We start from the raw sequence: 12,177 nt of genomic DNA, 5'->3' as shown, positions 1-12,177 counted from the left end.
CGGCCCTAACCCTAACTAACCGGCCCTAACCCTAACTAACCCACCCTAACCCTAACTAACCTGCCCTAACCCTAACTAACCCACCCTAACCCTAACTAACCCGCCCTAACTGGCCCTAACCCTAAATAACCTGCCCTAACCCTAACTAACCCGCTCTAACCCTAACTAACCCTAACCCATGTCCCATCAATATGAACATGCATTTCTTCAGGTGTTTCTTCAGCCGCGCTGCATGCTAACGGCTAACGGCTAACGGATAGCGGCTAACGGCTAACAGCTAGCACGTCAGGTGACCTGTCCCCTCTGGCCCCGCCCAGGTCCTCCTCTACGCCCCGCCCCTCTGCCCCCCCTCCCTCTTCAAGCTGATGATGTGCTGCTGGGGCCGCGACGCCGACCAGAGGCCCAGCTTCGAGGGCCTGTACCAGGCCCTGAGACCCCACGCCCACCAGTGAACCCCCCCCAGTGACCCCCCCCCCCACAGTGACCCCCCCACAGTGACCCCTCCACAGTGACCCCCCCCCCCCCCCACCACCACCAGGCCCTGAGGCCCCACGCCCACCAGTGACCCCCCCCCCCCCCAGTGACCCCCCCCCCCACAGTGACCCCCCCCACCACCGACCCCCCCCCCCCCCACCAGGCCCTGAGGCCCCACGCCCACCAGTGAGACGGACCCCCCCCCCACGGAGACACCAGGGGGGAGACACTAGGGGGGAGGGAGGAGACACCAGGGGGGAGGGGGAGACATAGGGGGAAGAGAGGGGGGGAGACACCAGGAGGGAGACACCGGGGGGGAGGCGGGGGACACAAGGGGGGGGGAGGGGGGAGACACCAGGGGGGAGACCAGGGGGAGGGGGGAGACACCAGGGGGGGGAGGGGGGAGACACCAGGGGGGAGACCAGGGGGAGGGGGGAGACACCAGGGGGGGGAGGGGGAGACACCAGGGGGGAGACCAGGCGGAGGGGGGAGACACCAGGGGGGAGGGGGGAGACACCAGGGGGGGGAGGGGGAGACATAGGGGTGAGAGAGGGGGGGAGACACAGGGGGGAGGGGGCGTGGTTGGAGAGGGAGGAGCCCATTGGCCGGTCTGTTCCTCTGGCGTTCCTCTGAAGCGTCCACACACAGCTCACTCGTTAGCGTCTATAAAGAATACTGTCTGTGGTTTCTAATGGTTCCTTTGTTCTTTCTGTCTGTAGTCTAGGGTCGGGGGTCACAGGACTAGTTAGTTTGGTTAAGCACTGTTCAGCTATCCGTGATGATTATTAACGCACACTGGAGCTAGTGTCACATTCTGGTGGTTCTCTGTTTCTTTGTGGTTCTTGGTGTTTTGTTCTCCGGTTCCGTGACGTTGTTTGTGTTAATGTTGATGTTGTACAGCTCAGTTCCACGGCGCGTTGTAACCTGTGTGAGGCGTCACCACGCCCGTCTGTGAATCAAACTGTGCAATGGGGCTAAGAGTAGCTTTAGCTTTAGCTTTAACTAGGTCTCACTTCACCTAGCTTTAGATTAAGCTTTACCTAGCTTTAGCTTTAACTAGCTTCAGCTTTACCTAGTTTCAGCTTAAACTAGCTTCAGCTCTAACTAGCTTCAGCTTTACCTAGCTTTAGCTTTACCTAGCTTGACCCAGCTTTAGTTTTAGGGTTAACTAGCTTCAGCGTTACCCCGTCTTAAGCTTTAGGTTTAATTGCAGCTGTACCTCGCTTTAGTTTTACTCACTAAACTTTATCATCGAGGATCATGAGACGAGTTCAGAGGGCTGACCTGTTCTCAGAAGACCTGAACCTAACGGACCTTTATCATGTAGGACCTAAACATAATCGCCAGGGCAACAGGTTCCCTGTTAACCAGCTTATCGCCAGGGCAACAGTCAGTATGTCGGACGTATGCCGTGACAGGTGGACGACGATCAGAGATGGACACAACACACCTTTTTGTGTGTTGTGTCGTTATCAAGTTGTTTATTAATAACATTATTAATTATTCAAATTATTTTTAACTAACTGTTTTGTAACTGCAGACGTTGGACATGATGTCACCAAAACACGAACAGAGACCAAAGATTTTTATAATTCAAATCAATTCACACTTTTATTTTATTGTCTACTATTTTTTTTCCCCAGCAGCGTTGTGCTTTGTTGTGTTGTGGCTGTGTGTGCGACAGCGAGCAGAGAGTTGTGATATTTGTGACATTCCTTGTGGTGGTGGGAGCTGTTTAAACGTGACACCAGAACGTCGTCTCTCTGGTTTGACTTCAGACACAAGTTTAAACAACAAGTTTAAACAACAAGTTTAAATGGGCAGTTTGTGTGTGAATGGTGATTTGGTGGGATAACTGTTATTAATAATTGTTTAATCCATAAGAAATTATAGCACTAATACAACAATAATTGTGTTATGTTTTAGTTGGGATGCTTTGATTCTTATTGTTTTCTGTTTATTTCTGTTGTTTCTCTCCTTTATTTTGCTATTTGTAGGCTAGCCAGAATGCTATGAATGCTTTGAAACTAAAATTATTCTGCCCAACCTCTATCTATTTTTATAACTTCTTCTTTTTTCTTCTAATAAACAAAAACCTGCATCCAAAAATAACAGTCACCCTTAACTTAAAGAAAACCTTTAACTTTTCTCTTTGCCCCGTCGCCTAACGCGCCAGAAGATGCAGTTCTCGCCTGTGACACAAGGGGGCAGCAGAAGGCCCTCCGTTAGAACGCGGTTATTTACAGGATATGCAATTGTTATAATTCATTTATACACAGTAGGCTGTTAGGAACACATTTATTTGGTGTGGTTATGGGAAGAAGCAATAGATATGTTATACTTGACTGGACCTAGTGTAACATTTTATGATTTACTGGCTATATGTTTGAATGTTTGTCTTCTCTGTAATGTAATCTGGTTCATACCAGATTATACCAGATTACATACAACAACTGGATCCACGCGTCCACAGTGTGAAGGCAAAGAGACCCAGGCTACACACGGGTCTACGTAAGCAGGCCAAACCAGGCTACAACAAGACAGGCTGGGTAAGCAGGCCAAACCAGGGCTAAGACAGGCTGGGTAAGCAGGCCAAACCAGGGCTAAGACAGGCTGGGTAAGCAGGCCAAACCAGGACAGCTCCACTCTCTCCCATATAACTTTTTTGTCAGCAGACTCTTCAAGGACACACACACACACACACACACACACACACACACACACACACAGGAAGGTGGTGTTTCCGTCAGGTCGTTCTTCGCTCCGTCAGCAGCAGCTGCTTCTCATTGGAAACAAGATGGCCGACCAGGGGGGAGTTGACAATTAAGGCCCCACTTTGATCTTTATACCGATGTTATAAAAACAAACGCTATAAAACGGGCCTTTGTTCAGCTCGGTCGCCTTGAGTGGGAGGAGGAGGAGGGGGGGGGGGGGGTTGGGGGCAGGGGGGGGCACCTGCTGCTGCTGCTACCGTTAGCCCGGCGGTCTGCGTCGCGTTAGCGGCTGACGTTCGTGAGAAGTCTGCTTTTTAACATCCTATGGAAACACGTTTAATTAAACATCTGGATCAGAGACCGGCCGTCAGAGGGCCTCGCAGCGCCGAGCTAAACACATCACCCAGCTCACTGAGACCACCCCTAAACCAGCTCACTGAGACCCCTAAACCAGCTCACTGAGACCCCTAAACCAGCTCACTGAGACCCCTAAACCAGCTCACTGAGACGTCTAAACCAGCTCACTGAGACCCCTAAACCAGCTCACTGAGACCTCTAAACCTAGCTCACTTAAACATCTAAACCTATCCTATAGGATAGGTAAGATAGGTTTAGAGGTTTACGTATACGTAAACCTCTAAACCTATCTTACTCAAATATTTTAACCTAGCTCACTTAAACCTCTAAACCCAGCTCACTTAAACATCTGAACCTATCCTACGTAAACCTCTACCTAGCACCCCCAAACTCTACAAAAAGCTCAAAAGCTACCTCAACACGCTCCCACCTAAACTAAACTCTGCTGCCTCATCGACGTTTGGGAAAACAGGCCAAAAGCTGCCGGTTATCTTTCTCTGATCGGGTCGGATCAGCTGTCAACGTTGTGTGGACTATACGACGTAGATGTGTGGTGAATCTACCAGGGATTGTGGTGGGCTGGGCTGGACGAACCTTTGGTATTAACTATTGGTGACTATTCAGTTACTGTTCATAAACGCTGAAACCATTAGGAGTCCTATAAAATGTAAATCCAAAACCATTCAGTGTAAAATGAGATCTTTGTTCTCTGACCTTTGGACTCAATGAATCCTTTTAACGAGAACCGACAGCAGATGAAAGTCATTAGCAGGCCTTTAACGAACAGGGGTTAGGGCGGGGTTCTACTCCCTGTAGCTCAGTGGGCAGAGCAAGGCACTAACGCCGAAGGGTTAGGGGTTCTACTCCCTGTGTGACTCAGTGGGCAGAGCAAGGCACTAACGCCGAAGGGTTAGGGGTTCTACTCCCTGTAGCTCAGTGGGCAGAGCAAGGCACTAACGCCGAAGGGTTAGGGGTTCTACTCCCTGTGTGACTCAGTGGGCAGAGCAAGGCACTAACGCCGAAGGGTTAGGGGTTCTACTCCCTGTGACTCAGTGGGCAGAGCAAGGCACTAACGCCGAAGGGTTAGGGGTTCTACTCCCTGTAGCTCAGTGCGTAGAGCAAGGCACTAACGCCGAAGGGTTAGGGGAACAGTGGAAGGTCGTATTAAATGTTAAACAGTAAGTGTTTAAATCCAGCATGGTAATTCCTAGTATTTTTAGGTCATTAAAATTATCAATAGTTATCTATATCGATCAATATGATCGAGTTATATCGTGATATGTCTTTCAGCCGTATCGCCCAGGCCTAGGTTCTACTCCCTGTAGCTCAGTGGGCAGAGCAAGGCACGTGTACCACCGCATGAGAAGTGTTTATGTTTTATGGAACCATAGAGGCTTTATTGAGCTGTATATTATATGGGATATTTTGTACTGCTAATTAGGGTTTAAGTACGGCAGTATGATAGCCCCGACCCACAGGGGTACCCTCCCCGGGGCTCTGACCCCCGGGGTTAGTCTGGAGCTCTACACACACGGACACATTTCAGGGTTTTGAAACGGAGAAACCTCATTCACAGGCTCTCATTCACAACCTCTCGCATGTTATTTTAATTTAGAGGCGATTCAATGATACGGGTATCAATACTACACATTATACTATCAGTGACCTAATGGTCTGTCAAACTGATTGTTCATCACTTTCATACCTGCAGGTGAATGAGGGTGACTCTCCCCTCCCCCCCCTCCCCTCATAGCGCGTTGTGAACGCCCCCCTCCCCCCGGTGACGCCCCCTCAGCCCCCTCAGACCTTCAGGTAGAGGTTCTTCTCAGTCCTCCTCCTCTCCATTGACCGACTGGTTCTTCTCTCTATTGACCAACTGGTTCTCCACCATGAAGGGGTTTTTCTCCCTCCGCGCGCTCCCGTGGCTGGTGACGCGCTTGTGTTTTCTTTGCGCGGCTCTGCGCCCCGGCGCGGCGCAGGACGGCTCGCGGGCGGCAGGTGCGCCGCGGCGGGGACTGACGTGGCGTCACAACGGACAGGTTCACCGGATCCTGAGTCACGGCGCTCAGTACCGACCGCCCGGTAGGCGACCTCCCGGCTCCGGCCCGCGGCGAGATGACCTGGTGTTCCTTAGCAACGAGACGCAGTCCTCCGGGACTCCGCCGGCCGCTCCTCGGGTCCCCGCGGCCAGCAGCTCCGCGCAATTACGCGCCGCGCGTCAACACCGGCCAAGTGGAACAGATAGTACCGGAGAGCCGGTCCCGGTGCGCCCGGCGGACGGGATGGTCGGGGACGACCCCTACAACAACCCGTACAAAGCGGCCAACTACCACCCCTACTACAACTACTACAACTCCTACTACCGGCCCGGGAACCGCTGGAGACCCGGGTACGGGACCCGCTACCACCAATACGGTAAGACTCGGACTAGTTAACACTAGTTACCACCAACACGGTAAGACTAGGACGGTAAGACTAGGACAAGACTCGGACTAGTTAACACTAGTTACCACCAACACGGTAAGACTAGGACGGTAAGACTAGTAACTGGTAACTAGCTCTTACGGTAAGACTAACACTATTTACCAAGTTACCACCAACTAGGTAAGAAAAAGACTATTTAACAGTGTTAACTAGTCTTTTTATTACCTAGTTGGTGGTAACTTGGTTACTAGTGTTAGTCTTACCGTAAGACTAACACTAGTTACCACTAGGTAGTAGTGACCACCAACACGGTTAGACTAACACTAGTAAAATAATAAGAAAAAGTAAACCGCTCTGTCGCTGCTGCTCCCAGTGATTTTATTCCATTTTCGACCGTTTCGACCGTAGTAGGTCTGTTCAGTTAGACCCTAACCCTAACTAGACTAACACTAGTTACCACTAGTTACCAGCAACACGGTAAGACTAACACTAGTTACCTCTCTATTCCTCTAGGTCTCTCTGACCCCTGACCTCTACTCCGTGCTGTGTCTCTAGGGCTCCCTGACCTGGTTCCTGACCCCTACCTCTGACCTCTGACCCCTGACCTCTACTCTATGTTGTCCCTCTAGGGCTCCCTGACCTGGTTCCTGACCCCTGACCCCTGACCTCTGACCTCTGACCTCTACCTCTAGGGCTCCCTGACCTGGTTCCTGACCCCTACCTCATCCAGGCCTCCAGCTACGTCCAGAGGCTGCCCATGTACAGCCTCCGCTGCTCCGCCGAGGAGGGCTGCCTGGCCAGGTCTGACCGCAGGACAGACAGGAAGTCCTGTACAGGAAGTCAGGGAGTCCGATACAGGAAGTCTAATCTGATCTAATGTGATGTACTGTCTCCAGTTCCGCTCAGCACGCAAAGGACTACGAGACCCGGGTGCTGCTGAGGTTCCCTCAGCGCGTCAAGAACCAGGGAACGGCCGACTTCCTGCCCAGCAAGCCGCGCTACGCCTGGGAGTGGCACAGCTGTCACCGGTGGGTCCCGGGGGGTCTGGGGGGTCTGGAGGGTCTGGAGGGTCTGGACCTGGAGGGTCTGGAGGGTCTGGAGGGTCTGGACCCTGGAGGGCCTGGAGGGTCTGGAGGGTCTGGAGGGTCTGGACCTCCATAGAGGTTTTGATAAAAAGCCATAATGTCGTAACCACTGTTGTGAAACGATGGTATATGCTCCTGTAGAAGCCACACGTTAAAGACGTCTTCTAGTTTTTAGAAAAAACACGTTTTATTCGCGATGTGAAACCGCCTACTACTACTACACTACCCACAATCCTAAAGTGTAACACAACGTCTTTGATTGGTGGAGCTCGCAAAAAAAGTTTGCAATGGTTTATGGGATGAGTAGTTCCTTCACTCTTCACACCTTCGTACCTTCGCCTTTTCTTCAGTTTTCAAAAATTATACATTTTTAAAACAAATAAAACAAATGTTTTATGGTCATGACTACCTTGACGAACAATTGGTTTGGTTCCAGGCTTAAAACTCTTCATGTAACGATTAAACGATTTTTACGAAAAGTCAACGGGAGAAAATTAATGGGGAAATTAACTTCCGGAACCAGAGCTGTTAACAAAGGGCACTGCTGCGCTCTATATGTAGGGTGGTGTTCTCTAACTCCGCCCTCTATACGTAGGGTGGTGTTCTCTAACTCCGCCCTCTATACGTAGGGTGGTGTTCTCTAACTCCGCCCTCTATATGTAGGCTGGTGTTCTTTAACTCCGCCCTCTATATGTAGGGTGGTGTTCTTTAACTCCACCCTCTATATGTAGGCTGGTGTTCTTTAACTCCGCCCTCTATATGTAGGGTGGTGTTCTTTAACTCCACCCTCTATATGTAGGGTGGTGTTCTCTAACCACGCCCTCTATATGTAGGGTGGTGTTCTTTAACTCCGCCCTCTATACGTAGGGTGGTGTTCTCTAACTCCGCCCTCTTCTCAGCCACTTCCACAGCATGGATGCGTTCAGTCACTACGAGCTTCTGGACGAAGGGGCGGGGCCCCGGGGGGGGGCGGAGTCCCGGAGGGGGGCGGGGCTCCGCGTTGCCGCGGGCCACAAGGCCAGCTTCTGTCTGGAGGACACGTCATGTGACCCCGGACACCACCGACACTACGCCTGCACCTCACACACACAGGTACACACACACACACACACACACACACACACACACACAGGTACACACACACACACACACTAGTACACACACACACACACACACACATTGGTACACACACACACACACACACAAATACTCACACACACATAGGTACACACACACACATGAATGTGAATATGAATTTACATATAATATAAAAAATGTGTAAATGACTGCAGGGCCTGAGTCCTGGTTGCTATGATACGTACAACGCTGACATCGACTGCCAGTGGATCGACGTTACGGACGTTTTACCCGGGAAATACGTCCTCAAGGTGAGCAGGCCTCTGTCTATCGCCCGTTACCATGGAGACACCTTCAATGTGCCTCCTGTTACCATGGAGACACCCTCTTTCTAGTGCCGGTTACCACGGAGACACCCTCTATATATATACTCTACAGTAGTATAACAGTAGTATTACAGTATATTACAGTAGTATTACAGTAGTGTTACAGTATATTACAGTAGTATTACAGTAGTGTTACAGTAGTATTACAGTAGTATTACAGTATATTACAGTAGTATTACAGTATATTACTAGCCTGGAGATCCAGACTCACATCTAGAGAGCTGCAGGGTCTGGCAACGAGTGATGAAAACGGCCCAACTCGAGGGGCGGAGCCAAGCATGCATTTGAAAATATCACTGAACGCAATTGGATAACACTACGACCAATCAGAAGAATACAAGGGGTGACATATCCAGACCAGCGGAGCTCACCAATAGATACGACTCTTGCCGTATCCAATCGGTAAAACAGTAAAGCTTTTGGCCCCGCCTATACCAGATACACCGATGTGATTGGTTAATGCTCTGGGCCAGGGGAATCGGGGAGTGAGTTTATTGCTCGTTCCCAGAGTGACTCGCTGAGCAAATTCAAATTGTGCTCTCGCGAGAACTTCCAGAGGATTTCCAGGGTAGTATATTACAGTAGTATTACAGTAGTATTACAGTACATTACAGTAGTCTAACAGTAGTATTACAGTATATTACAGTAGTATTACAGTACATTACAGTAGTCTAACAGTAGTATTACAGTATATTACAGTAGTATTACAGTACATTACAGTAGTCTAACAGTAGTATTACAGTATATTACAGTAGTATTACAGTATATTACAGTAGTATTAAAGTAGTCTAACAGTAGTATTACAGTACATTACAGTAGTATAACAGTATATTACAGTACATTACAGTAGTATTACAGTATATTACAGTAGTATTACAGTACCTTGCTGTATTATTCAGGTGACGGTGAACCCGACTCAGAGCGTCTCGGAGTCCGACTACAGTAACAACGTGGCGCGCTGCGATGTGACCTACAGCGGGACGGCCGTGGAGATGACTGACTGCAGGCTGGCCTCGTGAGGACTCTACCTCTACCTCTCTCTACCTCTCTCTCTCTACCTCTCTCTACCTCTCTCTCTCTCTCTACCTCTCTCTACCTCTCTCTCTCTCTACCTCTACCTCTCTCTCTACCTCTCTCTCTCTACCTCTACCTCTACCTCTCTCTACCTCTACCTCTCTCTACCTCTCTACCTCTACCTCTCTACCTCTCTTTACCTCTCTCTACCTCTCTCTCTCTACCTCTACCTCTCTCTCTACCTCTCTCTCTCTACCTCTACCTCTCTCTACCTCTACCTCTCTCTACCTCTCTCTACCTCTACCTCTCTCTACCTCTCTCTACCTCTCTCTACCTCTCTACCTCTACCTCTCTACCTCTCTCTACCTCTACCTCTCTACCTCTCTCTACCTCTCTCTACCTCTCTCTCTCTACCTCTCTCTACCTCTCTCTCTCTACCTCTCTCTACCTCTCTCTCTCTCTACCTCTACCTCTCTCTCTACCTCTCTCTCTCTACCTCTACCTCTCTCTCTACCTCTCTCTCTCTACCTCTACCTCTCTCTACCTCTACCTCTCTCTACCTCTCTCTACCTCTACCTCTCTCTACCTCTCTCTACCTCTCTACCTCTCTCTACCTCTCTCTACCTCTCTACCTCTCTCTACCTCTCTACCTCTCTCTACCTCTCTCTACCTCTCTCTCTACCTCTCTCTCTCTCGCTGTCTACCTCTCTCTACCTCTCTCTCTACCTCTACCTCTCTCTACCTCTCTCTACCTCTATCTCTCTCTACCTCTCTCTCTCTCTCTCTCTCTCTACCTCTCTCTCTCTACCTCTCTCTCTCTACCTCTCTCTCTCTACCTCTCTCTCTCTCTCTACCTCTCTCTCTCTCTCTCTCTCTACCTCTCTCTCTCTACCTCTCTCTCTACCTCTCTCTCACTCTCTCTACCTCTTCCTCTCTCTCTCTCTACCTCTACCTCTCTCTCTCTACCTCTCTCTCACTCTCTCTACCTCTCTCTCTACCTCTTCCTATCTCTCTCTCTACCTCTACCTCTACCTCTCTCTCTCTCTCTCTCTCTACCTCTACCTCTACCTCTCTCTACCTCTACCTCTCTCTCTACCTCTCTCTATCTCTCTCTACCTCTCTCTACCTTTCTCTACCTCTCTACCTCTCTCTACCTCTACCTCTCTCTCTACCTCGCTACCTCTCTCTACCTCTCTCTCTCACTACCTCTACCTCTCTCTCACTCTCTCTACCTCTCTACCTTGCTCTCTCTCTTTGATATAGATGTACTAACAGTAATTTATAATATATAATGATATAAATGTACTAATAGTGATACATTATACATATAATGATATAGATGTGTTAATAGTAATATGTAATATATATAATGATATAAATGTACTAACAGTAATGTATAATATATAATGATGTAAGTGTACTAATAGTAATATGTAATATATATAATGATGTAAATGTACTAACAGTAATATGTAATATGTATAATGATATAAGTGTACTAATAGTAATATGTAATATATATATAATGATGTAAATGTACTATTAGTAATATGTAATATATATAATGATATAAGTGTACTAACAGTAATATGTAATATGTATAATGATGTACTAACAGTAATATGTAATATATATAATGATGTAAATGTACTAATAGTAATATGTAGTATATATAATGATATAAATGTACTAACAGTAATATGTAATATGTATAATGATGTACTAACAGTAATATGTAATATATATAATGATATAAGTGTACTAACAGTAATATGTAATATGTATAATGATGTACTAACAGTAATATGTAATATATATAATGATATAAGTGTACTAACAGTAATATGTAATATGTATAATGATGTACTAACAGTAATATGTAATATGTATAATGATATAAATGTACTAACAGTAATATGTAATATGTATAATGATATAAGTGTACTAATAGTAATATGTAATATGTATAATGATGTACTAACAGTAATATGTAATATGTATAATTATATAACTGTACTAACAGTAATATGTAGTATATATAATGATGTAAATGTACTAACAGTAATATGTAATATGTATAATGATGTACTAACAGTAATATGTAGTATATATAATGATATAAGTGTACTAATAGTAATATGTAATATGTATAATGATGTACTAACAGTAATATGTAATATGTATAATGATATAAGTGTACTAACAGTAATATGTAGTATATATAATGATGTACTAACAGTAATATGTAGTATGTATAATGATATAAGTGTACTAATAGTAATATGTAATATGTATAATGATGTACTAACAGTAAGATGTAGTATATATAATGATATAAGTGTACTAACAGTAATATGTAATATGTATAATGATGTACTAACAGTAATATGTATAATGATATAAGTGTACTAATAGTAATATGTAATATGTATAATGATGTACTAACAGTAATATGTAATATGTATAATGATATAAGTGTACTAATAGTAATATGTAATATGTATAATGATGTACTAACAGTAATATGTAGTATATATAATGATATAAGTGTACTAACAGTAATATGTAATATGTATAATGATGTACTAACAGTAATATGTAATATGTATAATGATATAAGTGTACTAATAGTAATATGTAATATGT

General features: G+C 46.5%; 1 protein-coding gene across 1 annotated transcript; it reads left to right on the top strand.

Moving 5' to 3' along the window:
• Positions 1 to 5,434: 5,434 nt before the first annotated feature.
• Positions 5,435 to 9,536, top strand: LOC311373405 (protein-lysine 6-oxidase-like; the record flags this gene model as incomplete). Its single annotated transcript, XM_084490191.1, has 6 exons — positions 5,435 to 5,960; positions 6,662 to 6,770; positions 6,866 to 6,997; positions 7,954 to 8,146; positions 8,347 to 8,442; positions 9,417 to 9,536. The coding sequence occupies 6 exons, from the start codon at positions 5,435 to 5,437 to the stop codon at positions 9,534 to 9,536; spliced, it is 1,176 nt and encodes a 391-aa protein (XP_084346317.1).
• Between the last annotated feature and the right edge of the window lie 2,641 nt (positions 9,537 to 12,177).

Source organism: Micromesistius poutassou (assembly GCF_964030765.1).
Source record: "Micromesistius poutassou genome assembly, contig: SCAFFOLD_6146, whole genome shotgun sequence".
In the NCBI taxonomy this organism is placed as follows: domain Eukaryota; kingdom Metazoa; phylum Chordata; class Actinopteri; order Gadiformes; family Gadidae; genus Micromesistius; species Micromesistius poutassou.
This window is presented reverse-complemented; position numbering and strand designations above follow the sequence as displayed.